This window comes from Podarcis cretensis (genome assembly GCF_951804945.1).
Source record: "Podarcis cretensis genome assembly, chromosome: 15".
NCBI classification, from domain to species: domain Eukaryota; kingdom Metazoa; phylum Chordata; class Lepidosauria; order Squamata; family Lacertidae; genus Podarcis; species Podarcis cretensis.
This window is the reverse complement of record NC_137185.1, coordinates 28,100,206-28,128,181: the sequence shown is the minus strand read 5'-3', so window position 1 is coordinate 28,128,181 and position 27,976 is coordinate 28,100,206. Positions and strand designations below refer to the sequence as shown.

The 27,976-nt window shown below is 43.8% G+C and overlaps 1 protein-coding gene across 9 annotated transcripts in view; it reads left to right on the top strand.

Moving 5' to 3' along the window:
* The window catches only part of CADM1 (cell adhesion molecule 1), a 528,696-nt gene that overhangs the window by 228,144 nt on the left and 272,576 nt on the right, over window positions 1-27,976 (top strand). For 6 of the 9 annotated variants that reach the window (XM_079954778.1, XM_079954781.1, XM_079954775.1 and 3 more), the window contains exons 5-8: window positions 1,361-1,516; window positions 14,743-14,842; window positions 16,565-16,737; window positions 22,872-22,937. In XM_079954778.1, the coding sequence (XP_079810904.1) occupies window positions 1,361-1,516; window positions 14,743-14,842; window positions 16,565-16,737; window positions 22,872-22,937 (495 nt within the window). The remainder of the gene's footprint in view (window positions 1-1,360; window positions 1,517-14,742; window positions 14,843-16,564; window positions 16,738-22,871; window positions 22,938-27,976) is intronic. The other 3 variants (XM_079954780.1, XM_079954779.1, XM_079954776.1) reach the window with 1 other exon arrangement.

Genomic DNA, 27,976 nt, shown 5'->3' with positions numbered 1-27,976 from the left:
CTGCCATAGCAAAGGACACATTCCAGCCAGGCAAAATCAGTTCAGAAGGGTGCTGAGCAGTGAATGGTGTGGTCTTTTTATAATGTGGAGTAGCTTTGTCAGTTGATCTGGAGCACGAGTTGTGGTTTCGTGATAGACCCCTCCTTGACAAGTAAGCCAGGTGTCTCAAATTTTTGGGAAGCCTTTCCGCTTTAATCCCAGGCGTTTCCCTGCTCTCCCTTACCTTTCGCTGCCTGTTGAAATTGGCTTCCCTTTGGCAGGATGCCCCGCACAGGCTGCTTCTGCTTCTGTTTCAGCCCGTTGCTGCTGTATTTTGCTGGGTCTTCAACAGTACCACTGTTTAAATATTTTAATTACTACTTTTAATTATGTAAATCCATGGAGTCACTTTCCCTCTTAATTATTGATGATGGCTTTTGGCAGTGGCATTGGAGGAAGAGGGTGGAGGATTTCTGGCTCCATTGACTTAAGTGTTTGGAAGGCATCCTGGAATTCCTAATCCTCGCTGCCGAGCGCTGTAGATTTTGTGTCTAATATCATGAGCAGGAGATAGCCCCCCCCTTTAAATCTGGAAGCAAATAAGAGAATAAGAACTCGCAGGCTTCCTTTCCTTGTGATTGACTTGAAAAAGGGCCTTGCCAGCCCTACTCCATTGCAAAACTGTTTGCTTAACTTTGATACCAGCTCTCCTTTTTTCCCTCTGGATCCCTGTATATACCAGATGTGGGAAACCTCTGGCCTTTCAGATGTTTCTGGAATCCAACGCCTATCAGCCCCAGCCAGCATGGCCAATGATCTGGGATGATGGGAGTTCGCCATCTGTGGGATCATAGGTTCCCCACCCCTGCTGTATATGGCAGGTAAACAGCCACTCACCTGGTCACCTTTGCCAACTAAGAATTTCCTCCTTACCACCAGGCAGAGAAGCTGCTTGTCAACTAAAAAATGAGTTGTTTCCCTTTATTTTGTGCAGGTCATCAGTGTGCCACAAATTAATCCAATAAGTATGTAGGTAGGAAAGTAACAATGAAAGGCAGGTGTTGCCCCTACAAACACCCATAGATTATAGGAATGTGCAAATAAAAACAGAGAGAATAAGGTTGCAAGAATATGCCTGTTGGGGGGTTATGAATAGGTCAGCATATGCATAGTTTAACTATTTAAGAATTGCAGAAGTGGAGAGAAGCTCTGGAATAGATAAGCTAAACGAGGCAAGTCGCTACTAGATGAGTACAGATTGCAGAAGTGACTTCAGTTGAAAACGACAACACAAATGCAGCGATGGAGGATGGTCTTGGATGGGTCTAGTCATTTGCCATTTACCTGCTCTTTTTCCTCCCCTTTCATGTCCATTATGCAGGTAAAACAGAAGAGGAGCAGTGGTCAGACATGTTTACAGTGACCAGTCGTCTTTCGTTGAAGGTCAAGCGAGAGGATGATGGGGTTGCTGTTGTCTGTCAGGTAGACCATCCTGCCGTCAAAGACTTGCAGACCAAGTACTACCTAGATGTAATGTGTGAGTACCAGAGTCACAACCCTCCCCTCCCCCTTACCCCACACATGGAAGTGGCTTGACCAAAGCGATTGATTAGACAATTATGATTTGTTGTAGCATGCAAAAGCAGTTTATCTGATTTGATTAAATGAGAGGTTTAAAGTATTGAATTTGGGTTTAAGGCTTTCTTTCCCTGCTCTTTTTGAAGACAAACTATTTCTCATCGTCTGTTCTTGTGCTATTAGTGCAGAGCTGCCTCAAGGCATGTGAACTAAGCATTTAAATATTAACATGGAAGTGTGTCAAGGTTTATTATTATTATTACAAAAAACAAACAAACACATGTATCAATGCTGTGTACAAAGATGGAATCCTAGAACAAATTGGAGTGCCGGTAGAGTCAGTGGGTCTAACCATCAGAATAGGAGAACAAGAAGATAGAGTATATAAGGAGAATTGGAAAATGCATGTAGAGTATATGAAAAATTACAGCAAGCAGGTTAAAACGTTAGCAGGATTAGAATAAATTCAGCAGTATAAAATACGTGGAAAAGAGGAAGTATGGTGGGACTGCAGTATGCAGGAAAAAATGGAAAGCTAGAAGGAAACCATGCAAAGGTGGAAGGGAAGTCAAAGTTTAAATAATTTATAAAATAATGTTATAGTGAATTGGGGGAAAAATGTATTGATGAAAAATATGATTATTTAAAAAATGGAGTGCCAGTAGAATCTAGTGACTATGGCTCAATTCTGCACACTTCTTCATCTACTCTAGAAGCTGTGAGGCAGAAACCCCTGTGTTTAGCTCTTACCTCAGCCCTGAACTACCCAGGTGACATTTAGGTAAGCCATTCTGGTTCTGGTTATGAGCTGTTTCAAGCGTTGTGCAGCAGCAAGTACAAGTTAGCAACCAAATTATGCTGGAGTGGAACCAGCTTGTCACTCCATCTGACAAGATGAATATGTCTCCCTTTTTAGGAGCTCCACAGAACCCCACTTTTGGAAGCTTTGGGCATGTCAATCCTGCCCTATCTTACGGGGCTATCGTAGGGATTGTTGATAGCGTATGTGCCGTTATGTAAGAATTGTTACTACAGGATGCTTTAAAGTAGGTCCCACTGGCCGGATTGTTGATTTTCTTAAGCTGTGTCTTTCAGTTTCAGTAAGAGCGCCAGAGGTCTCTTACCATTCCGGGGCGCCTTGGCACCTGCATATTCCTTGTTTGTTTCTTATGCTGAAATAATGCTGAGAATTGTGGCAGAAATGGCTGGCCTCTTTCTGGGATGGGAAGGGACCCATGCAGTGTGACATCATTCATTTGAAAACAAGGAAGAGCAGCAACCTGGCATCAGTCCCCCAGTACCTCTTCATGTTCACAGAGGAGCAGAAATGAAGCAGGGCGATCAGGAGATGGTGATTCAAAACGTCTTTTGTATATGCAGCTCAACCATAACATTACACAAAGAAGCCCCTGTGTTAATTTATTTCTTCTACTTCATTATGTTGTTCCATTATGAGCATTCTGCTTACAATTTTCATATCGCCCAAAAGTATTGGGGGAGCAATGTCCCCATAATGGGAAAACAAAAACCATCAGATACTGCCTAAATTGGCAGATTGTAGCTGTCTTGCTACTGTGCTAATGTGTAATTCATTTATGCAAACTTAATGTCCATTAACATTTCTTGTAGAGCTCCATTAGCTTTAATAATACATTAGCACCTTTGTTAGGTCTGATCAAAAAAGCTTAACCACACACACAGAGACAGAGACAGACGCATGTACAGGCGCACACAGGCAAAAAAAGGGAGATGAGCAAAGTTGCTTGAACTGTTTCAAGGTTGCTTGCTTGCTTAGGAACAAGGCTGGTCAGTTTTGTGAACAAATGTTATGACAAACCAGCTGCCATAGGTGACAGCTTTTGGGTGCCACTGGGAGATATATATAGATGTGATACAAGTGACCAGAAGGGTGGGCAGAGAAGGTATGTGACTGAACCGTCTACCAACGGAGCATGTTCTGCCGGTTTCTGACACAACAAGAGAAGTTGACTCCCAATTTAGTCTGTTTAGAATCCCTGGTCTTATAGTAACTCATGATGATGTAGGTTTTGTTCATGTAAGCCTATCCAGACACATAAATGTCAGTGTATTTTTAATCTCTTTCACTGTTGAATATTTTGAATTGCTTTAGCAGTTTTATGCTGATAATTTTAACACCTCTTGTAAACCTCTTAAAGATCTCACTGCAATCAAACGGTATATAGATTTGGTTAAATAGATCTTTTAAAATAAGATTTCTATACCGCTTCTTATTTGCAGAAGGCAGTACCAAAGTGGTTCACGCAACAATAATAAAACACAACAAATCCAAACAAAATAAGCATCAAAATGAATCCTATTAAAGAAAGCCTGGATGAACAAGTATGTCTTCTGTTGGTGGTGAAACCTATGCCCAGAGGGTGGCATATGCCACTTGCATTTTCTGACTGCGGGCTTAGAATATATTTGGCACCCCTGCTACTGAGGAAAGTGTGATCTTGGAGCATAGCAATGCGTTCTCTTGTTTTCTTTTTCATAACCAACACTAAGCTGCAAGGCTTGGCTTAGATTTCCCCCTCCTTTGGTACCGCCAGTGCAATGGGGCTACAGAAGAAATTGCACAGCCCACTCATCTGCTGCCTGATGTCCAGATTGCAGCAGCCTTTTGAGTCCATGCCATGCCTTTCAGAGAAATAGCACTTGTGAAATCAGGTGTAATTGTCTTACGCTCTCAATAGCTTTTTGGACTCGCAATCAGAACAAGGTGTAGCCCTCCCAATCACCGTCTCAAGCACACCAGCTGACCATTCTGTTACGTTGCAGGCAGGCAGTGGCCTGAAGTGGTGCCAAGCAAGGGGTACCTAAGCATTGGCATCTCAGTGGTGTATCAGAGGCCACATCTCCTCCAATAAGCCTCCGTGGGGAGGATGAGGAGAGGCAGTCCTCGAGGAAGGGGGGAACGACGCTAAAGAACCGGGACGTTATCCGCCGCTTCACAGTTCACGCGTGACCTGACCCGGCCATTCCCTTTCCAGCACCTGCCTCTGTGATCAAGAGAGCCGCGCCAATGAATGCACAGTCACAGCGAACGATTTTCTCACTTTGGTGTACTTAGTATGAGATGGAATTTCAGCAGGAAGTGGCTTGTAATAAAAGAGAAGGTATTAGCAGGAAAAATTCAAATTATCTACAGAGGTATTTCAAGGCAGTGAGCTAATTATTGTTTGCTCAAAGTCCTGAATATGCAGACACGCTAACGTTTCTACAAAAGAGAGGCGGGGGAGGGGGGAAAGCTAAATCGGGAAGAGACCTTTATTATGGCAACAGAGCAAATTTGGCTCCCGTTTTTGGAGTCTCTTTCCTCTCCCCGGCTTAGAAACTATGAAGAACACTTAACAGGACCTGTAAGGAGAGTACTAAGTTAAGGTCTAGAGTCAGATGTAACAGCAGAGCATCCTTTTTTTAATGAGAAAGAGCAGAGGCCAGCCTTAGGCTCATCCCTGCTCCCCCTTCCAGTGCATTATGGGGAGGAAATCAGAAGCTCCCATTTGGAGTTTGCAACAATATGGCAGATGTTTGTTCTGACCCTACCATGGTTCTCCAACCAGGATAAATTGCATACTGGAAGTGGAAGCTTGCAGTCTTCTCCCTTGTATATGAAGGAAATGGGAGGAAGGAGCACACCAGCCCAAGTTTCATGCCTACTCATTCTCAAAACAGCTATCGAATCATCAGGATACGTTGCCTTGAGTCACAGAGAACTGGTGCCTTCCAACATGCCTTGTCGTATCTTCAAAACGCTGCACTGCCACCTGGCCTCAAAGCAGTGGCCTTTGATTCCTGCAGCTATAGAGGGCCACACAATGAACAGGGACTTGTGGTTTGATTCTTGGCATGTTCCTCTCCAACTTTGCTATAATTTCAGGAATGCCTGTTTAGTGTTGAGAGACAAATAAGCCACATATTAACTCTTCTATGCAGGGTAAATTCCAGGCATCAGAGAAAAATCTACTGTGAGGGCAATGGTCAAACAAAACAAGATAAGAAGAGGGAGGAAAGTGTAGTTATGTGCTGAATTTGGAGTGCCTTTGCAAGCCAGTCAGGATGTTTCTAACTCATACACACATTTGGGAGCAAAGTGGGGGAGGAGAAGGGAACTTTAAATTGGTACAGTAAACCTTTCCTTAGATGACTGAGCTTTGTGTCTGCCACAGCCCCTTGAATGTGGTAATCGCAGTGTTTGCAAGGAGAGATTTTGTCCGCATACCTGCCTAGCTATTGTTCTCCACCTGTCAGTAATTCCATTAGAAGCAGAGCCTCCTGCAGCACAATTTCACTTTGTTGGAAGTTAGCATGCAAGATCTCCACCTGACAAGTCTGACCTATTTAACTTAAGGTTTTATGAGCATTTCATTTAAGCTGAGCTTTTCGTGCGGCTGCTCAACCGAAATTATGGATTTGGGCTTTGTTTTGTTATTCGCATCGATGCCACTGTGAGAACTTTGAGAACTTAGCGAGTGGTTTCATTGGCTGTTTCAATGAATGGCTGCCTAGTGGAAACCAAAAGTTGACTAAACATGCCCACTCCAGGCTGGGTGGTGGGTTACTGGAACATGGTGCAAGCATGCCTGTGAAACTGAAGACAAATGTCTCTCACCTGCATATTCAGAAGCCTAGGAGCATCTGGTGCCTCTGAATTATTCTTCTTCTTATTATTATTATTAGCCTTAACTAATTATGACTAGGATGTGGGAGGCAGGACACTGGCTTGAAAACAATCCTGAATACACCTTTTCTGTATGCCCCTTAGAGGGGCGATTTTTAACAAGTGGTATAAAATGTTGTAATATATAAGCCATGCAATGCAAGGAAACCTGTGAGCTAAATGAATAGACCTGCAGTTATTTTCAATCTCCTCTTGCTTTCATGTCTGGAAGCTGTTGAAATATGCCCTTCTCAACAGCAAAGTGTCTGGATGTTTGTGGTTCTCTTCTTTTGTCACGAGTTGCTTCACATAGAAGGAGAAGTGGGATGCACATTGCTTTTTTTTGTAAAAAAAAAAAGTACCAATCTGTCCATACCCCATGAACAAGCCCCTTCAAAGTCTGAGAATTGCACAGGCTGATGGTTCCCATCCATTTCATCTGGACTTGTGCTGAAGATGTTCCTAGTTGAGTAGGCATGCCTTGTCTCCCTGGTTTTGACCTCTGATGCTCCCAGGTAGGACCTCGGTCACGCATTCCTAAACATGACTATCTTGCCATGGTTATGGACGGTACTTTCCTATGGTGGAAAAGGCCTCAGAAATCTGGCTTTCTGTGTGTGTTGAGGAAGATGCTTCCAAAGAACACCCGAGATGTGCAGGATCTTATGTGTCACCAAGCACCCTGTAATGTGAAATGGAATATCGCCTTAATACCAGGAGAACAAAGCTGAAACTGATGTGTGTCTGCTGGAAGGGCACATAGCCATAGCTGCCTCTGCACTTGGGTGGCAGTCACAAGCCAGTTAGTTATGCCATGGGATTGGACTGGTGCAGCATATTGAAGAGATGGTTTGCCCCCAATGGTGGCTGATCCAGTGTATACTCACAACTCCTTATGTTGCTTGAAAAGGAAGCTGTGGGTAAATGTAATTTTAAAAAAGGAAATGGAGCATCAAAATACATTAAGGCATCATTAAGGGCTTGAGCTAAACAAACAGGAGAAGGGGAAAGCTCAGTCTTGCATGCTGTGTGTGTGTGTGTGTGTGTGTGTGTGTGTGTGTGTAATCTCTTGCCTTTGTAGTACCTTCCTCCTTCCTTTGTTATGTAACACTAAGGGGAAGGCAGACAGGCACAGCTGAATTTTTAAGCCCCAGGAGAAGTAATGCAGAGTTAAGTCATAATTAATGGAACACAGATATTTATAATGTCTACATGCATGTTTATAAAAATATATACCCAGGGAAGCTGCTGTAACCTCTGTTTGTTGTTCATAACCAAGAGAATTCCCTGTGCTCAATTATGTTTAACAAAAAAAACAAAAAAAGGAAAGAAATAGAGGGAGGAAGGAGGCTAGCCATATGTGGGTACCTCGTGCTTTAATAATCTGTTTGCTTCTGGTGAGTGCAAATATTAATTGCAATAGTATGCAGTGAAGTGATTAACATCAATATAATTTATCATCTGGAGATTTCTGAACATAAATAAATGAGTTGTTTTGTTCAGCGAGGTGTTGACCCTTTCAGAATATGTGATTTAAAGGGGTTTTATATTATTATTACTATTATTGTAAATATGAAAGGCACTACGATCAGCCGAGTGTTCAGTTATTTGATTTTCTGGAGCATTAGCCACTCTTGTTTGTGACATTTCCCAGTTGGGTGCTCGTTTGCGAGCTCATTAATAAGGCTTTCTCTGAGGAATGTTGCTGCAAATGAAGAACAGTATAGCAGAGTCTGGCCCTGTGAGCATAACTCCCAGTCACAGCGAGTGTGCTGTTAAAGGGTTTAAAATGGGAAATAATTACACCCTGGCCTAAACCCAGAGGCCCCTGTTCTTTGCTGTGAATAAAAAGGCAAGCTTTTGTGCTTTGGAACAAAAAGAAAGAAAGAAGAAAGAAAGAAACCTAATATTTTGGTGCAATCCTTTTTCGGTACCAAAATGGATTCTTTCATGATTTGGGCCTCTCCCTTTGTTGGCTGGGCTTGGTTTCCCCCCACCCCCTTCTCTCAGCTGTGTTACACCAAACTGTAATGCAAAGTATATTTGGTAGCAAAAGGCTGTAAGATTTATAGTTCCTAACAGACTGTTTTAACAAGAACATCCAAACAAAAGGAGAGAACATGAAAATTCATTCTGTACATAGCGATTCAGGGTTTACTCTTTTTTCATCTTGAAACATGTATCCCTGTGCGAGAGAATAAGAAAACGGTGCAATTGTGTAAGAGGAATGTGGTACTTCCTAGCCTTTACGTTTCATACCTGAATAGTAATGCCAAGTTAGATTATTTTTACTTCCTTTCTCACCCACCCACCTACCCGCTGCAGCCTGTTGTTCATTCTAGGTCTGAATTGGAAGTGGCACTAGCCCAAAGCATAACTCTGCATCAAGTGGTTGCAGGGAGTAATCCCTGGCCAGCCACAGAGGCCTCGGTCCAGTATACCTGAAGGAGCGTCTCCTCCCCCATCGTTCTGCCCGGACACTGAGGTCCAGCTCCGAGGGCCTTCTGGCGGTTCCCTCACTGCGAGAGGTCAAGTTACAGGGAACCAGGCAGAGGGCCTTCTCGGTAGTGGCGCCCACCCTGTGGAATGCCCTCCCATCAGATGTCAAAGCAATAAACAACTACCTGACATTCAGAAGACATCTGAAGGCAGCCCTGTTCAGGGAAGTTTTTAATATGTGACATTTTAGTGTATTTTTCATCCTTGTTGGAAGCCGCCCAGAGTGGCTGGGGAAACCCAGCCAGATGGGCGGGGTACAAATAATAAATTATTATTATTATTATTATTATTATTATTATTATTATTATTATTATCTCATGGCTCAAGTGACTACTTGAGTTGCTTGTGTAGTCTGGCTGTCCTTCCTTGGGAGGTTCCATCCTAGGTTGGCGCAGCTTCCTTGGCCACCGAGGAAATGGTGCAACCCAGGAAAAGGACTGTAGCTCGGGGGCAGAACATCTTGCATGCGGAAGGTCTCAAGTTTAATCCCTGGCTTTCCCAAGTAGGACTGGGTCTGTCCCCGTCTGAAATCCTGGAGAGCCGCTGCTGGTTGGTTTGGGCCATCAGGTATCTGTTGCAAGCACCACATGGCACTTGAACCTCAGAATAATCAATCCAGATGCCCAGATAGGATGATAGGTCAGCCATGGTTCTATTTTCTGAGCAGCTGCAGCATTGTAGTTCTTGCTTCCAAATAAATTTGTTACCTCTCATCGCTAAGTGACTTGCTGTGAGTGTCGTGGAGCGTTGGACATAGCATCCTGGCACAAGCAAGCTGCCTCGGGGCCCCATGGATTACTCTGAGATCCCATAGGTTGCTATGGGATGCTTGGCCTGATAACATTACATAAAAATCCACAAGATCCACAGCTGAGTCTTTAGGTTCCACTGACTTCAGGGGGGCATTTGCGAGCCTGTCTTCTCTGGGTTGTTCCACTTCCCAGCGCTGAGTGCATTAGAAATTGTGCCGTTTCAGAAAAGCAGACAGGCAACTTGCTCATAACAGTGAAAGAAATGTCCTTAACAGGGTTCCGAGGGCAGCCAGAACTGCAAGACTGCCCACTGTCCGACACGCCTCCCCAGGCGTCATCAGATCCCACGCATGCCTGCTAATTGAATAGGCTGCCATATTTCCTTACGGTATTGTACAGGCCTATGCAGCTGCATGGACATTGAAAGAAAGGCTGCACTGAGGCAGAGGCAAGACAGAGACACAGAGAAAGCCGTGATGGGAGATAGAGGCTTAGAGGACTGTGGTGCATTCCTCTGGCCATCTATTGGAAGACGTGTGTCAGGGACTCAGCGGGAGCGCAGGGAGCAGAGGAGATGGAGAGCGAGGGGGAGCAATCCGAGGGCAGCGTAGGAGAGGATGACAGCAGCCCGATAGATTCCATGAGCCTCTCCAGCGAATCGGAAGATTCACAGAAGGGGGCGCCGATGGGCAGGGCAAGGGGGGACCCAAGGGGGACACCCCAGAAGCAAGGGGCCAGCGGGGACTCCCAGAGCAGCAGTTGGAAATCAGGACCAGCTTCCCCACCAGAGCGTAGTGGGGGGGAGGAGTCCCAGGTATCAGAGCCCACATATGCACCACCAGTGAGAGAAGATGAGTCAGGGTTGGCCACGCCTCCATCGGAGAGCGAGGGAACGGTCAAGAGGAAAGTTGCAGGCTGGGCGCGTGCGCCAAGTTCAAATGTACAGGCGAGCGGCACAAAAGGTAGCCCGGATAGGGAACCAGGTCCTAAAGCCCGCCGGAAGGAGGGGGAAGAATCATCAGGGTCAGCGTCAGAGGAGTCCAGAAAGGATGAAACCCTAGCGGGCAGGAGGGCCCAGAGGAGAAAGGAACTTAGGAAGAGGTGGAGCAAAGCGAGAGTGTTAAACTGGTGTGGAAGGGGCGGAGACTCAGACGGGACTTCGCCGGTCTAAGGTCGAGACGTAGAGCTGCGCGCTGTGGCTTTAAAATGGAAACTGAACCTCAATAAAGACTTTTGTACATAACCACAGCCTAGCGTTGGTCCTCTGTGAGCTGGGACCTGGAGGCAGCTCTGACAACGTGTTTCTGCAGCTTAACCCACAGCAATACATTCAGCTGCCCCCCATGGGGCAAGGACTAAAGCCAGGAAATCTTTACCTTTCTGTAAAGAAACTTTAAGGTGCAATTCGAACTCGCCTTACCTGGGAATAAGCCCCATTAATTCAAACGACTTGCTTCTTGGTAGGATTGTGTTATAATTCACTAAAACCAATTTTCTCTGCCTAAAAAGCAGTAGCGATATTCAGTTTTCCTGATGTATCCTCATAGGGAAAACATCAGAAGTTCCCTTCTATTGAGTCAGGCCGTTGGTTCACTTAGTCCAGTAATGGGGGTCTGGGAGAGGATTTTCTCTGTGGCCTCCCGTAATTGTTGAATGCCCTCCCCATAGAGCTGTGTCTAGCTAGACTCAGCTGTCTATCACTTTCATTATTCAGCTTCCATTGTATGCTGAAGATGATCCTTTTTACCCTGGCATTGGACATTTATCGTATTTTTATGGGACCAATCTCTTCTGTTCTGGTTGACCTGCACTGCGCTGCTTTTGTTTGGAATTGTTTGCCTTGGTTTTAATTGCATGAATATATTTGTTGCAATCCACTCTAGGACCTTATGTTGAAAGGTAAGAGATCTTATAAATAATCAGTATTGCCTGCACTGACTGGCAGCCACTGTCCTCTGCTTTAGACAGGATCTCTCATAACCCTACCTAGAGATGCTGGGCACTGAATCTGGGACCTTTTACAGGTGCTGTACCCCTGAGCTATGGTGTTTCTGCTTTCGATTCCATTTATCACTCTTTTCCCTTGCCTTCCCCGAGTGGTCTTGGATTTCTTAGTACTGTTCTTCCTTGGTTTCCCTCTTATTTTTTGAACTGTAGTTACCTTGTATTGGTTAATGGTTCTTTTTCCTCCCTTCTTTCCCCAATTGGGGTTCCACGAGTTTCAGCGTTGGACCCTTTGCTTCTCATTCCCATTCCTTTATGGTCTCTTATTCACTCCTTTGGTATGTTGCCATGTCTATGCTGATGATATTCAGTTATTCTTTACTATCTCTGATCTGTCGTCTTGTTTAAATCTTTGATCTTGTCTTGCTATTTCTTCACAGCTGTCTGCTTGTTCTTTAAAGCTAAATCTTTCAAGGACAAAATTTCTTATTTTGTTTTTCCTCTGGACTTTTCCCTTCCCATCTGTTTTGTCAATGATGCAACTATTTTTCTTTCCTTTCAAATCAAAGATATTGCTCCTCTTTTTTTCCCTTCTGCGATTCCATCTTTAGCCAAGCCTTTTCAAGCCTTTTTCAGTTGTCTAATATTGATAAGATCCTTCCCCCCCCCCCCGTTATTTCTGCCCATTGTTCCATCCTGTGTTCTCATTTTGCCCAGATTGGGTGATTGTAAGACTCCTTAGGTAGTCTTTCCCATTTTAAGCTTCTTGTTTCTTAATTTGATTTTTTTCTTCCACTGCCCCATCTTATTTATTTTTTTCGACATGCAAATACGATCATGCATCTCTGCTTATGATGTTGCCTTTTTTCCCTTTTCACATTCAATTTAAGATTATGTTACTTCCCTTTAGCGCCTTTCATTTCTGATTTCTCTGTAGTCTCTTTTGGGGTCTTTGTTGCTTCTTACATCACATCTCTTCCTTTGATTCATGCTTTGGTTCTTCTTTTCCTTATCTACGAAACTCTTTACCAGCTGATATGTGATTAATTTATTCTCTTCTTTTTTTAGCAAATGCCTTAGGACTCGCTTATTTTTGCATTTGGCCTGCTCCGGTTTTTTAGTACTAGTGCCTCTCTCTCTCTCTCTCTCTCTGTGTGTGTGTGTGTGTGTGTTGTTTTGGGCGCGCCAGTTGAGCACTTCACAATTAATCAATATTATTTTCTCTCCTCTTCCTTTATTTGTGGTTGGTAACTGTGCTGGAGTAAAGGGCATCAGGACCAGCATGACATTCCTGTTGAAGGGGAAAGAGGGAGGGTTTGACTTTCATTTGCTCATGAAATTCAAATACGGGTTATAAGGCTGTGAGGTACAGGGACGAAAAAAAACATTCCTCATCTAATATTCTGACATGAAACATGAAAAGTTTTATGTGGTCAAGCCAGCACAGGCTGATATTGACTGTTATCTCCCAAGAATGTGAAGAGAGCAGGCATTCTATGCCTCCGGAAATGTGTGCTGCACAGTCTTAGCCTGTACTGAAAATATGTGCAATTTTATTTTGTGCTAAAAAGAGAGAGGGAGTGTTCATCAAGCCCCTAGTGCGCTCTACCCTAACTCCCACCCACCCACCCCCCAAAAAAACCTGGTTGCTCTTTAATCTTGTGTATGTCACTCTTTCTAGACCATATGAGAAAATAAAGGTATTTTATTAAACCATGTCAGATTGTGCAGTTAACTATCTGGAGATATGGATTTGTGTTTTCTCTTAACGTGTGTGGCTGACCCAAGACTCACGGGCATCCAAGGCAGAAAATCCAGATAGCATTTGTCTATGTCAGTAACCAACGGCCCACAAGTCGTGTTGTTATTTCTTATCTGTGGGGATTGCATAATGATTGGCCCTATTGAACTCCCACTGCTTTCTAAGAAGGCAAATAATTTTTGTTTTCTGAAAGCTTCTATGAATTTTGTTTTCTGAAGGCAGCCCTGTATAGGGAAGTTTTAAATGTTTGATGTCTTACTGTGTTTTTATATTTTGTTGAAAGCCACCAAGAGTGGCTGGGGCAACCCAATCAGATGGGCAGTTTGTTGTTGTTGTTGTTGTTGTTGTTGTTGTTGTTGTTGTTGTTGTTGTTGTTATCATTATTATTTTCTAGACTGTTCCCTCCATTTTAATAATAAAATAATCAGGCAATCCTTATTGTAAAATAATTCTAAACATTATAAAATAATACTTGTTGAGTACGTCATAATTCGTGCAAACGTCTTCTTAACCTTGTTTATATCCCAGGATGAGATGCAATGGTAATATCACTACCAAAATAGATAAATTAAGAAATAATATAAAAATGTATTCTAAGCTGTTCTTTATTTCACATTTTTGAGGGGGGGGGGGTTTCCCCTCCGCTAGATGTAACTAACTTCTCTTACCTGCCACCACCTTCAGATATTACAGTCTTGCATTCAGTTCTTTCATTTAGTGCAGATTTGCTGCCAATTCCAGGAATTGGATGTGGGATTGTGTGTAAATCAAAATGGATAAAGCGGCGCTCAATTGGCTGCCTTGAGCTGATAGCGTTCTGGTTAGATTGTTTTGTTGCTCCACATGTGCCGTTGTTGAAGGCAATGGACTTTGTAACTGCGGACTTGGGCTCTTGTTCCTACAGGGTCTTTCCAAAGGATTTCTGAGCTGCCTCCCTGAGTGCAAAATGCCTTTAATCCCTCGGTGTGTTTGTGTTTGGGGATTTACGAGATTCATCGGCACGAGCAGAAGTCTCCGCTTTGTTCCAACAAAAGGCAGCGGCCTGGCATTTCTTCCCTTAAGCTTTTCCTAGCACAAATGCACCCATCGGAGCCTCGGCGTATTAATATGCCACGGCACAAAGTATTGTCAGCCCATAAAATATGATACATGATAAAATGTATCAATTCTGAGCGCCACAAATCTGCCGTTTCACCTCAGCATGAAGGCAAATGAGTTTCCTTTAGCTCGAGTGAGTTCTGAGATAAACTTCAATTTAACAAAATTTCATTTTGCAAGAACCAGTGGGGCTGCTGCCCTTGGTGTGCGGATTCCTTATCAGTGCGTTAGGCTTTGGAGGCTATTAGTCAACTTAATTTGGGGAAATGCCAGGATAATTTGCTGATTAGACGGGTGCAGTGGAGAGGGGCAGGAGGGTGAAGCTGTGTCAGTACAAAGTTTTTGTTTCACGATCTGTTTAAATGCGCGGTTGCTTGATATTATTCGTATGTTGCTTTGTACGCAGACGTATAAATTGATGTTTGTATTGTGTGTTTGATGTGCAGATAAGCCTGAAGTGCAAGTCCTGCAGAACTCCCCTGCACAGCCTCTAACGAGAGAAGGAGACCTCCTCAACCTTCTGTGCCAAGTGAAGGGCAAACCAGAGTAAGTGGAGGACTCTGAGACTCCATCAGAACGTGCCCATCCACGTTACTGGGCTGTTTGAATAGAGTGCTTGCCTAGTGGTTAAGAGCGGTGGACTCGTAATCTGGTGAACCGGGTTCGCATCTCTGCTCCTCCACATGCAGCTGCTGGGTGACCTTGGGCCAGTCACACTTCTTTGAAGTCTCTCAGCCTCACTCACCTCACAGAGTGTTTGTTGTGGGGGAGGAAGGGAAAGGAGAATGTTCGCCTCTTTGAGGCTCCTTCGGGAAGTGATAAAGCAGGATATCAAATCCAAACTCTTCTTCTTCTTCTTCTTCTCCTGGTCTTTTTCTTGAGCATGTTCAGCACCCGGTCCTGTTCTCCTGCATTGGTATGACGTTGCACGTCTAAAGCACAAGGCCACGAGAAAGCACCAGCAACCATGGTGGGGAACCTGGGGTGGTGGGAACCTGTGGCTCTCTAGGTATTGTTTGACTCTCTCCAACTCCCATCAGCCCCAGCCCATGTGTCCAGTGGTCAGTGGTGATGCGAGCTGGCATCCAGCCACACCCAGAGGGCTGCAGATTCCCCACCCTTGGTCCACTTCCACTCTTCGACTAGCAGATAAGTTTGTGTGGCTGCAGAAACTTGGAAGTGCCCAAAGGAAACATTGGCCGCAGTCAGACTGCAGATAAAATGCTAAGGAAAGTTATCTGTTTGAAAATGCTAGGGGTGAGATTCAAGAATATATAGGTCTCCCCCCACCAATACTAAATAAGAAGGGCTTTGCCCTTACATTTTCCCTCTCCTCTGATTTTGTTTTCCACGGTGAACACAGCTTAGATTTCACTCAGTGTTAAGTTGACCTTCCCCTCCAGTATTTTCCTTCTTTGCTCGTGAGCCTGCCCTTTTTTCAGTGTCTGTTTTAAAGCGTGGACCTTAACAGAGCCATCTCTGATCAATATGCTCCTGTTTTGAAATTTTTAGCTACAGAAGACTGTAGCCTCTCACCCCAGGCTCAGTCACTTTTTATCCATCATCTTTTACTATGAATTCAGATCTAGAGCTGAAATCCTAATGTCTGCTTACGTGAAAGTCACTCCCCTTGAACTTAGTAGAGCTGACTTCCAAATAAATGCATAGGATTGAACTGTGCGCTGCTTTCCCTGAGCTTTTCTTTTTTCTGTTTAACTGTTGTATCTTGCAGAGCCCTTTTATTCCTGCGTGTGGTATATTATCCTTCACTTGGTATGTGTAAAGCTTTGCATATTGTGGCTTTAAACTTGTTTTTCCAAATCCTGTGTGAGAAGAGGAAGAGAGAGGGGATGATTGCTCACTTGGAAATTATGTCTCTGGTGTTCTTTGCAATTCAGAAAGCCAAAGGAAACCGAGGACATTATGGGCTGATTTACCTTAGTTATGTCTCTCTCCAACAAATGTTTTGCATTGCTTCCAGAAGATGCTAAGACTTTGATGGAAAAGAATTTCAGAGCTGAGAAATAATACCCAAGCATCCTCCTGTGTGTGCCCCTACAAAGAAAAGGCTGAGCCTCCCTGCTTTTCCAATTGCATATTGTCTCTTTCTCTCTTTCTCCCTGCCCATTAAAGTTGGATATTTGTTACTGAACTCAACTATATCACAGGAAGAAAGAAATGCTACTTATGACATTGACTTAACATGCAAGTAAAAGGGTTAGTAATGCATTTGGGGTTATTGTTTTGTTTTGTCTTCTCCCTGCTTAGGCCTACAGATGTGTCATGGTTAAGAGTAGACGACGAGATGCCTCAACACGTTATAGTGTCAGGTTCAAACCTCCACATTAACAGCCTAAACAAAAGCGATAACGGCACATACCGCTGCAAGGCTTCCAACGAAGTGGGGATGTCCTTTTCCGATTACACACTTTATGTATACGGTACGTGAGACAACCACACCCTTCTTCCAGATGTCTTTATGCTGAATTTCTGGCAAATATTCTGGGCGGGGGTTGTGGGGAGGGGGTGGAATAAGAAAGCAGTTTGATGGAGAAAGCAGCCTCTGATAACTGTTCGAACTCGGCACGTTAAGTGAGTGGGTTGTTTAAAACACACAGAGAAAACCCAAAACCAAGCCTGTTTACTTCTGTCTTCTTTCCCCCCATCTGATTCAGACTGTGTTTTCTTCCCATGTCAAGTAAGAAACTACTGCCTGCACTGTCATTAAGTGCTGGCTTGGAGAAGGGGAGTTGCCAGATGCAATGAGGGGCAGGGCAATAAACATCTTGGAGTCATCCTGTTTCATTTCACAATCCAGGATAGCTTCAGCCATATTCCCATTTGTATTCCAGTGAAGTCTTTTCAGAAGCATCTGAAAAAATGAGCACGGGAGTTTTTAATTTTTTTTATTTTAAGCCAGGCCTTCTTTAGCAAGTTAAATAACTGAAGATGTGTGCTGATAATGTAACCCAGCACACAATCTGGAAAGGCAAGTCTCATTCTGCCTGTCTTCAGCTGCCAAAGAAGCACTAAAACATTTGCTAAGGCATTTTCTTAAAAGTGCCGTTTATGTACCTACTTTAATTCTGTTTTCCTGGGTTTCTTTTTACCATTCCTTAAAATGTTGTGGCATAAATAGCAGTAATCCTAGCCTGCGAAAAGAAAAATTAAATAATTTCCCACCCCCACTCCGGAGCTACCTTTCAGAATACGGTCCTTTCAGCCTTGGGAAGACTGGTGTGTTCTGTGTGACATGAACACATTGCTGCTCTGTAGGCTGTGGTCCAGGCAGCGTGGACAGATAAATCAAGGCGTCTAATAATGAGAGCCAGTTGTTTTCAGATCATTGTTTTCCTGAATCCCCTCGGTTCCAGAAGACTCTTTCTAGGAAAACTTTAGGGGGTGATTGTTGGTTGCAGTCCCATTCCATGAAATATCACTTCACATGTGTAGGGCATTCAATTTATATAGCACGCTCTGTCGTAAATGTTGCAGCTTCAGAATGTTTAATGGGTAAGTTGCCTTCAGTCATTCCTTTCCCATGCATCCTCTCTAACCTCCTTGCAGCCCCCCCGGCCTCCAAGTCTGCCCTCTCCAGCAGCTTAGTGTTGCTCTGCATATTGATGCTTGCGATGCAGCAGCTCAGTCTGGGCTTCTGACCCTGTGCACTGTTCCAAGTTGTTATAATCTGCCAATCGTCATGGGCCTCCATCCTTGACATTAGTTTGCAAGTGCAGAGTTGGAGCAGAGCAGTAGATTTGTTTGCTCGGGGCACAAAGCATGAAACCCACCAATTGCAATCTTCACCCAGGGAGAGGCATTGTGAGATTCCCTTCTGTACTTGTATAGGTCAGCTAACTGCATAGTTTATTCTTCCCTTGCCCATCCATCAAAATTATGTGTACATATACAGGTAGGAACCATTTAATGGTGTAGAGTAGGAGAGTGCCCTCCTGATGATGTTACCTTTGTGTGGTTGCTCCAGAGAAGGTGTTTTGACTTCCTTGTGTCATTATATAGGCCATAGCTGCCACTAAGTCTAGTGTAAGGGAAGTGAAACTTGTGTGAATGGAAGTTAATTGGGCTGGAAAGATTAGGAGGACAGGGCATATCAGATGATGTGTACAAGTCTTAGGAAATATTGGTGGAAAAAAATTCTTTTTAAAGTTAGGATTTAGAAAAGCAACATTTTCAAACAATCTAATCCTTCCTACAGAACATCTTCTCATGGGTGAGTTGAACAGATGGTTGTCCTTGCCATTGTTACACTGAAAAATGTTTAAATAGTAGGATTATCACTGAAAACAACCAAATGCTTTCAAAGAGAACAGGAGAGATAAAATTAATAATGGAATAATGCCCATAACCCTCAAATTCAAATGCACCGTTCCACATACGTGCCACCATTTCCTTGTATCTGAAAAACTTTGGACTGATACTTTCTCCCCTCAACCAAAAACCAAGGCTTTCAATCAAAACTGAAATATGTTACCGCCTGTACCCATTTTCAGTGGGAACACCTTGGGGGAAACTGACATGCCTGCCAAATCTTGCAAGTTTAGTTGATGAAAAAAGTGGTGAAGCTATGATCCCACATTGGTCACCAGATCACTCAAAACCTGTTAGGTGTTTGCTATTGCTAATCAGTTTTTCTGTTGCATGAGCCAGTTAGAGGACCATGGATCTGAAGATGTTGTACCCTGGAAATGCATCAAATCAAAGTCTCTTTCAGTACCTGCCTAATACAGTCAAATGCACTGGCAGTGGACGCTGGATATGTGTACAGTGTACTATGCATTCTTTCTCTGACCCCGGGGGGGGGGGGTGTTACCTGGAATCTCCTCTCCTGTGGAAAGTTACAGCAGAGGTCAGCTTTGCTGACATCATCTGAGGGAAGGAGCAGCCCTCATTTTCTTGATGATCTCCTGACCTGTATTATGTATCAGACTTGGCTAAGTTCTTGGTCTCAGGCTGAGGCCCATCAAACCTTCTTAAAAATTAACATGCAAAGCAACAAAGGATCTAAGAAATTATCAGCAGCGGAGCCAACCTTCAGCACCAAACTTGCAAAGCCCAGCTAACAGCTACTCCTCTGATGGCATCTAATGTTGGCATCTGGTTGCATATGGGAGAATGCCGTCTATAAACGCTCACCAGGCAAAACTGGTTTCCGGCTTCGCCTGCTTGGAATCACCCATTTCAACACAGTTTGGCAGCAGGAAAAATAGGTAGTAAACCAACCACACATTGTTCCTAGTCAAACATGACTCTGTTTGTAGAGTAGCCCCTGCCATGTACAGCTGAGTGGGAGACACAGAATCTTATGTACCAGGCACAATCGACCAATGGATTCTTCTGCATCTACCTCAGTTGAATAAGTAGGATCTGCAGGTAGCACTCATAGAATCATAGAATTGGAAGGGACCCAGGGGTCATCCAGTCCAATCCTCTGCAATGCAGGCATCTCAGCTAAAGCATCCATGACAGATGGCATCTAACCTCTGCTTAAAAACCTCCAAGTAACCCCAGCCCAAGTAAAGTTTGTGTGAAAGGGAACTGCATCCTTCATAAATGTGTTAGCAACAGGATTGTGGAGGCACCTGACATGTTGCTGTAAAGGTAAAGGTACGGGCCAGTCTTGACAGACTCTGGGGTTGTGCGCCCATCTCACTCAAGAGGCCAGGGGCCAGCGCTGTCCGGAGACACTTCCGGGTCACGTGGCCAGCGTGACATCGCTGCTCTGGCAAGCCAGAGCCGCACACGGACACGCCGTTTACCTTCCCGCTGGTAAGCGGTCCCTATTTATCTACTTGCACCCGGAGGTGCTTTCGAACTGCTAGGTTGGCAGGCGCTGGGACCGAGCAGCGGGAGCGCACCCCGCCGCAGGGATTCGAACCGCCGACCTTTCGATCGGCAAGCCCTAGGCGCTGAGGCTTTAACCCACAGCGCCACCTGCGTCCCGACATGTTGCTGTACATAAGTGTAAATTCCTTGATGACATTTTGAAGCAGATTCATGGGGGAAGGGGGAGAGAGATCTACCTCAAAATGGCACCTCTGTGACGAGAGACTGAATAGCAGGCCCTGGACACAGAGATTGGGCGTCACCTTCAGCATCTGACTTGCCCCATTTGAAGGGTGAATGCAGGATTAGATCAGTTGTTATTGGGGGCTTTTTTTAAAAAAAAAAAAGAAAAGACCCGCAAAAATAACTAGACTGCAAAAATTGTACTGGCCAGCTAGGAGGCTACGTACCTTATGTTTTTCATGCTGGCAACAGGAGAGGAAGCTTAAGCATGTGGCTTCTATTAAGCTTAGCATACTAGTTTTAAAATGCCTTTTACTGGCAGACAAGGCTTGGGGCGGACCTTTCTGCCCCTACTCTGCTGGCCTGCTGTGTTTCTGTGCTGCTTTGAAAGGAGATAGCTCAGAAACCAAGTGGTCTGGTAGAGGATCCTTCCTTTCTCTGCCAGCTAGCTCACTCTCCTGTGTGTAATCCCTGGCCACATTTGGCTTTCAAGGAAATAGTTAAATACTTGGCTGGACTAGATGAACCTCCAGTCTGATCAAGCAAGGTGATTCTTATCAAGTGTCAGATGTTGTAGGCAAAGTTCTTGTGCCAGTTCCCCTAGTTAGCTTCCAAGTCTTCCAACCTGAACATGCATTGGGGGACCCAATTCTTTTTCTGTTTTATCATGTGTGCACTGGTGGTGGTGCTACTGTTGCCGCTCATCTCAGATCAGGCTGCGACTCAGGAGCAGGTACTAACCTACCAGATGAAGACCAGTGCCATAGGGAGCACCCAGCCCTTCTGCTTCCTGATTCCTAGACCAGGGGTCAGCAAACCTTTCCAGCAGGGGGCCAGTCCACTGTCCCTCAGACCTTATGGGGAGCCGGACTATATTTTGGGGAAAAAATGAATGAATTTCTATGTGCCCCACAAATAACCCAGAGATGCATTTTAAGTAAAAGGACACATTCTACTCATGTGAAAACATGTGATTCCCAGACCGTCTGTGGGCCGGATTTAGAAGGTTATTGGGCTGGATTTGACCCCCGGGCCTTAGTTTGCCTACCCATGTCTAGACCATCAGCTCCTTTAATTTCACCACTTAAGTGAGCACTGAATTGATTGCCTGAAGGTTTTCCCAAACAGAGGCCTTGACCCCTTGGTATTGCAGTTGCTCCAGACATCTTGGTGATTGCAAACATTCTCTCACTCAGTGACACCGCACCCAAGTGATGTTTCCTATCTCCTGAGGAAGTTGTGCCAAACACAATAAAGGTGAAGCACATAATTAAAGTTTGGATGTATTAATTAGAAAATCTGAGAGCTCACTTGGAGATGAAAGAGTAGCAGATGTGTCAATGATGAGAAGTTTGACATGCTGGAGATAAAATTTAAAATCAAAAGCCTCCGAACTGTTTCATGCTCCATTATTGTGGATTCATTCCTGAGTTCAAAGTCTGGTGCTCTACTTAACACATTCAGTTTGATCATTTGGGCACAGATATGTGGTGGGTTCCCCCCCCTCTTCCCTCCACCCAGTAACTTTTTATGAAGTCGTGATGCTGTCTCTTCTGGATAAATATTTGATGCTTCTTGAGATTGTTTGCTGTTGGCTTTTGCAGGTCAAGCGTCTTCTATACATGGTGCTCCCCCACCTACCTCTTTTTTTTTTTTTTTTAATGGCAGAGGGAGAAATCCCCTTCATCTTTATCTGTTGGGACCATTAAGGGATGTGATATATTAAACAGGAGGAAAATCTGTGAGCCCAGACAGAGCATTAATATTTATAAGTCACAAAGACATTGACTTTATTTTAAAAGAAATCTCACTAAAATCTTCCATGCATCCAACTTGATATTTAGTCGTGACATTCTCGTTCCCTTTTGTATTTATTACTGGCTTAGAAGTAGTTTTATATCCTGCTGGGATGTATTGATGGAGGGAGAATAATGAAGTTAACTGCTCTGGAGAAAGGCAGAGGGAGAGACGTACTCATCTGCTGTTGATATTTAGTCTGTTAAGCGCAGCAGGGTCTCTCTCGCCTGCCCCACTCCTAGCCCCTAATTTTTAGATTATTATTTTTTTAAGACAGAATAAAGACAAAGCATTATTGTTCTTAATACATTGCAAACCGTCCTCTTAGCCATAGAAAACATGCAATTTTTTTACTTGCTTTGTGTTGTTGTTTTTCATTTGTATTGGTTTTCCCCCCACAGGCTTTTCCCATACCATGTCACTCACGTATCAATGACTAATTTTGTGTTGTGTGTTGCTTCTCCCCATCCCACTGCCACCAATTTGTCCTAATGTTTGAGGGCAGGGAAATGTGTTGCTTTGCTTCAGTCATCCTAATCCAGAGCTTCTCCACCAAATGAATGGAGTCCCATCCTCACATTTTAGCCTGCCCTCTTCTCCTGATACTTAAGACCTACTTCATAAGGGTGGGCAAGAGGGTATAACCGCCATCCTTTATTTTGCTTCTTTGTTAATTTATTGACCAGTTTTATGTTCTGCTCATATTTTTTAATTTGCTTTTTTTCTGTTTCCCTTTTTATGTTTTATCTAGATCCCCCCACAACTCTCCCTCCACCCACAACAACCACAACCACTACCATCCCTGCCACCACCACAGGTACGGTACCTTCATAAACCATGGATAAAAACCAAAATGTGTGTTACTTTCTATGAAAATCAGATGAGCAGAGGTTGGGGGAGGAGATAGAGGAGAGAAGGGGAGCTGTCACCACATTTTTTACACTTACTGTTAATTTATTTTGTTTTGTTTTGCTAGCACTGGAAAGTGGGACCTACCAATAAATGATAATGGAGGTCCTTGAAGTCTCAAACATCCTGCTCAGGGAGTCCATAAATTAGCATTGTCCAGCACCCCCCCCCCCCAGGTTCAGTTTGAGTTATTCATGCTTTAAAAGGTAAAGCACTGATTCTCACTTTGAACTTTGGCTTCGATAGTATATTTACAAGCATCTTTCTTTACACTAGGCAATTAATTTCGTTTTGATTTTCAGTTATCATAATCTGCTTCAGTATCCTGCAGCCATCAGCACAGCGTACACAAACAGAGCTTCTTCGTGACGCTTTCTAAACTAGTTCCCTCTGAATTTTAAATCCCTGCCCTGCCTTCCCACCCATCACTTTGAGCCAAGATACATCCTACACAGTCAACTGCCATCAAACATCATTTATACCACCCTCCCCTTCATGTGAGCTGCTCTCTCCCTCTTCTGATAACCGGGCATGGTTGCCTAACCCATCTTCCATTGTCATCACCACCCCCTGGATGCTTCTGTTGCAGCTTTTTTTATTTTGCTTTCGATAAGAAGAGATGCCAGACAGAGTCCTGTACGGAAGGTGAGACTGCACTACTCTCTTCACAGGCAGCCTTTGATCTTCTTACAATCTCCCCTTTGCTTAACGTGAAGTTTGCCATTCAGCTTCCAGGCAGTTGTTGTGCCTTCACTCTCTTTATGTCCCTGTCTTCCGCTTTGCTTTCCCAGAGATTCAGAATTAATGGATCTGTACAAATAACAAAAACCTTTCCTTCCAGTGTGCCTTAGCTATCATTTTCTGTTGCCTTGTCTAGCCTTTTGCCTCATTACATTTTTCTCCTTCCAGGATCTTAAGAAACCAAAGCTCCTATAGGTTTCTGTGTGTTCTCAGAGTGCCTGAGTGGTTGTTTTGTCTGCAGCATTATGGAGTGGGTCTGCCCACACACTGACCCACCATTTACCTTCTAGCACTTTGTGGTGGTGGTCCACAGGTTAACCTCAACATGTGCCTTATAAACCTGTGCAAGGAGCAGACTTGAAGACTCCAGATAAATGCAATTTGAAGGGTGGAGGGTCTCAGCAGGCTACCTGATGAAGAGAAGAGCTCATTTTCATGTGAAATGACTTCCTGAGTTTAAACCATCATGGTGTGAGGTGTCTTTCATGGGAGGCAAGTTAAGTTGTGGCAACTGTATTGCTTTTATAATCCCTAATAAATGTTCAGACTCGACTAACTTTCCCCCGCTCACTCCTTAAGACTCTGCGTTCATAGGAGGTCTTGCCATGACCTCAGGGTAGAATATCGACTTCTGGGGGTTTGTAATGAGGTCTTTTTTTCTGCATGGCTAGGGGTTTGCATCTGATGTTTCGGACCAGAAGACATTCATCCTGCTTTGTTTTGTCACCACCTAAAAGTGAAAATGTAACTTCGATGGGAGAGGACATCTTAGGGTAACTGGGTATCGAGCTAAACTCTCCTTCAGGAATAAGTGTTCAAAGCAAAATATGTGTGCATTAAAAACTGCACCCAAGTTGGTGCTGGACAGCGAAGCAGAGTGCTTTTTAAAACTCAGAGTAAAAATAATGTAAGTTGGAATGATAGAGAAGGATTCTCTTGCTCACATGGGAAAAGACAGTAATAAAGCTCTGGCCAGCAGTATTTGGATGGGTGGGGGAATTGACTGTAAATTACCTCTCTGCAGCACCATCCAACCTCTGAGGGACACAGGGAGGTAGAGGAAGATGGCTAGTCACTGACAGCTTCTTAGCCATCATTTTGTTGTTCCTTTTTGTTAGGCTCTGGCTCCTCAGTTTTTCTTTAAAACCAGCTGAAACCAATGGGATTCCAAAGTCCGTGTTTCCATATAGGTGGACCATTGCACCCACTATTCTTTTAAGGAACTGACTTATCCCTCTTCTTCACCCATCTGTTGGCTTCTGGATTGCTTTCATCTATGAATATAATAAGACTACTTCTTTATGCCATTTCCATGCCGATTCTGTGGATTTTAATTTCACGTTTCCCTCCGGGTGCTGCTAATTTTGTTTGTAATTTTTTGTTTGTATTTTTTTTTAAAGAAGAATTTCCCCCTTCTTTTTAAGCTTTATCAGTCTAATTCCACATAAACTGGTAATATGGCTCAGTTTCATTCTAGGAAATGTTGCGGACAAGATGCAATCTTCTTTGTGATTGGCCGTGTGGTGTGTCCTTCTCTTCATCCTTTTTCCACATCACTCTTTATATTACCTTCAGCCACAATCAGGAACCCAACAGACCCTTTCCCCTGTAAGAATCTTCTGATGAATTGGAATCTTCCATCTCTTCCCAGAATCCACAGGCTCCTTGTGTGTGTGTGTTAATTTGTATGTGTGTGTTTGTGTGTGAGAGAGAAATTAATTGATTACTCCTATGAGTTGTCCATTGACTAATGTTTCATAAACTCACATATGGGTGAAAACTATATTTATGAAGCAAAAATCTCTTTCTTCCTAGATAACAAGTGTGTGTGTCACAGCACGCATTTCCTCCTGTATGTCCAAGAGAATGGACATTGCCTCTTTTCAGGTGGTGTAATTGCCCTCTGCAGTTTTTATAAGCACTTACATTAAATATATTTGGTTCTTCTTTTTTTTTTTAGCTGATGGCATTTTGGGCAATTAAAGGTGTTAAATACCGATTAACAAAAATGTTGCAATCCTTCTATACAAATGAGTTGGAGGGCTTCGGATCATTTGCGCACTTCAAACTAGATATAATGCTGCTACCTCAGGGCCTGTCAGCATAATGGGTCCCAAAACTCAGGTAAGTAGTAGACATCTTGGTTGAAATGTGGGTTTTGGTATCTTATGCTTTGCTCTTTCAGCAGAAGATTAAAACAGTGAATGGGACCAATTGGGGCTCCTGATTGTGGCCACAGGTAATTCCTGGCTTTTAGTTGGATTTAAGCAACTGTTTTCCCCCACCCCCACCCCCTCTTCTTTAAGCCAACGTCAGGCCTCCTCAGAGGGTAATTCTGGACCCTTTGCTCAAGGCGTTTCATCAACGCACCAGCCATCTTATATCTTCTGCATACAGTTTCTCAAGAGCTACATCTTCCCTAGGCACAAAGTGCCCTTGTGGTGGTAACAAATGATCTGGCACTGAGGCATAGTTAAGCTGAGATTGCCACTAGGACAACTTTGTCAAATCCCTTCTTTCATTCTTTTCCCCCCCTTTTCCGTGATGGATGGGATCTTGCAGAGTTGCTGTGTCTTAGCAGACAAGCTGCGTAGGTATTTATCTTATCCTGAAGGCTTGATATCTTCCTGCATGGAATTTAACTTGGGCTCTCTCTCTTCAAACAGATGAAAGGTTAGAGAACCGAATGCCCCCCTCCTTCTCCTTTTCCGCAAGAGAGTAGGCTGCCTGCTTAAATTTGCCTTGTATATTATTGCCTGACAAATGGGTACAGAAATGAATTTCCGTTCTCTCGCTGCATTCTGTAGTACTTTAGAGCCACCCATTAGCCTTAAAAGCTTCAGCAGCCAAACACCAATGATTAAATGTCGGTATAAAACTCCAGGAATGTATTTTCTTCCTTCCGTGCTAAAGGTTTGTGTAACCGAAAACCATTCTCCAAATGAAATTAGCATAATTACCAACATTTTATGCAGTAGTCACAGGGAAAAATGCTTTCCTAAAAGCCTCAAGGGGCAACAGATCATTTCTGCTGTTGCTCTTACCCCTTCCCACATCGCCACCTGCTTAAAACCTATATATACAAACACATAGAGGCTTGCAAAGTCCAGTGGGTGTAAATTACCTCCGATTCAAGTTTGGGTGCTATGGGTGACCTTCATAAAGCCCCAAGCTCTTCAAATTAAAATGGGCAGGTGATAATGATCCCACTGTTCTTGGCAGCCCCTTGTCATAGTCCCTGGAGTGGGGGCAATTTAACAGTATAGTTGCAATGTCATTTGTTTTATGCCAGAAGCCTGCAGTTATCAGTCCCAAATGCCTTCTTTCAAGCCTGACCCCAGTTAGTTGTGCCTGCAAAGGAACTCCAGCACTGCTGATGAAGCACAGTAAATTATTTTATTTCTTGCCCACATTGTAATTAAGAATGATTTTTCCATTGGCCTTTGATGGCTTCATGCTCTCCCCACCAAGTTTCCCCTAACTAGAGATCCGTTTCCCAGCATGTCATGTGATAATTTGACTGGGTAACCCTTTGTCTATCACAGGTTCCATTCGTTTTGTTTTTGGCCCTCTCCCTGGCAAGCAGCACCGCTTCCCCCCTACCCCATAAAAAACCCACCACCCTTTTATATCACTTCAAAAATGTCCTTGTGGCTTTATTCATTAAGACATACAATATGATATGGCAGAACAAGCTGCATAATTTAAATTGCCCCTGGAGTCTTCCCTTGAAATGTTCCATTTGGACAGCTGTTATTTTCTGCGAGATAATTAAAAAGTTCTTAATATTTGTTTAAAAATAAACCCTTCTTTTCTTTGGGGCAAAGCACATTGTTTGTGTGTGTGTGTGTGTGTGTGTGTGTGTGTGTTTAGTTTATCTTTCCTCCTCCTCTTCTGATAGACCAATTGTTCTTCCACCCAAGTACATTGGTGCTTGTGCATGTGTTGCAACTGCAGGCATGGGCTTGCAGCCTCCCCTGTTTGTCTCTTGGTTTCCGTGCTAATAGAACAAAAGACATCTTCAGCATCTTCCCATGGAGTCCCTAGTGCTGGAACTGGCATGTTGGATCATGCCTAGGATGGAGATTCCATTATGTCTTCAGCAGGGGCACCAGCACAATCACAAGCAACTTTGTGATTCCTCCAAAACTCACTCTCACTCACAGCCTGAACATGTTATCTGTTTTCCTTCCTGTAAAACAACAT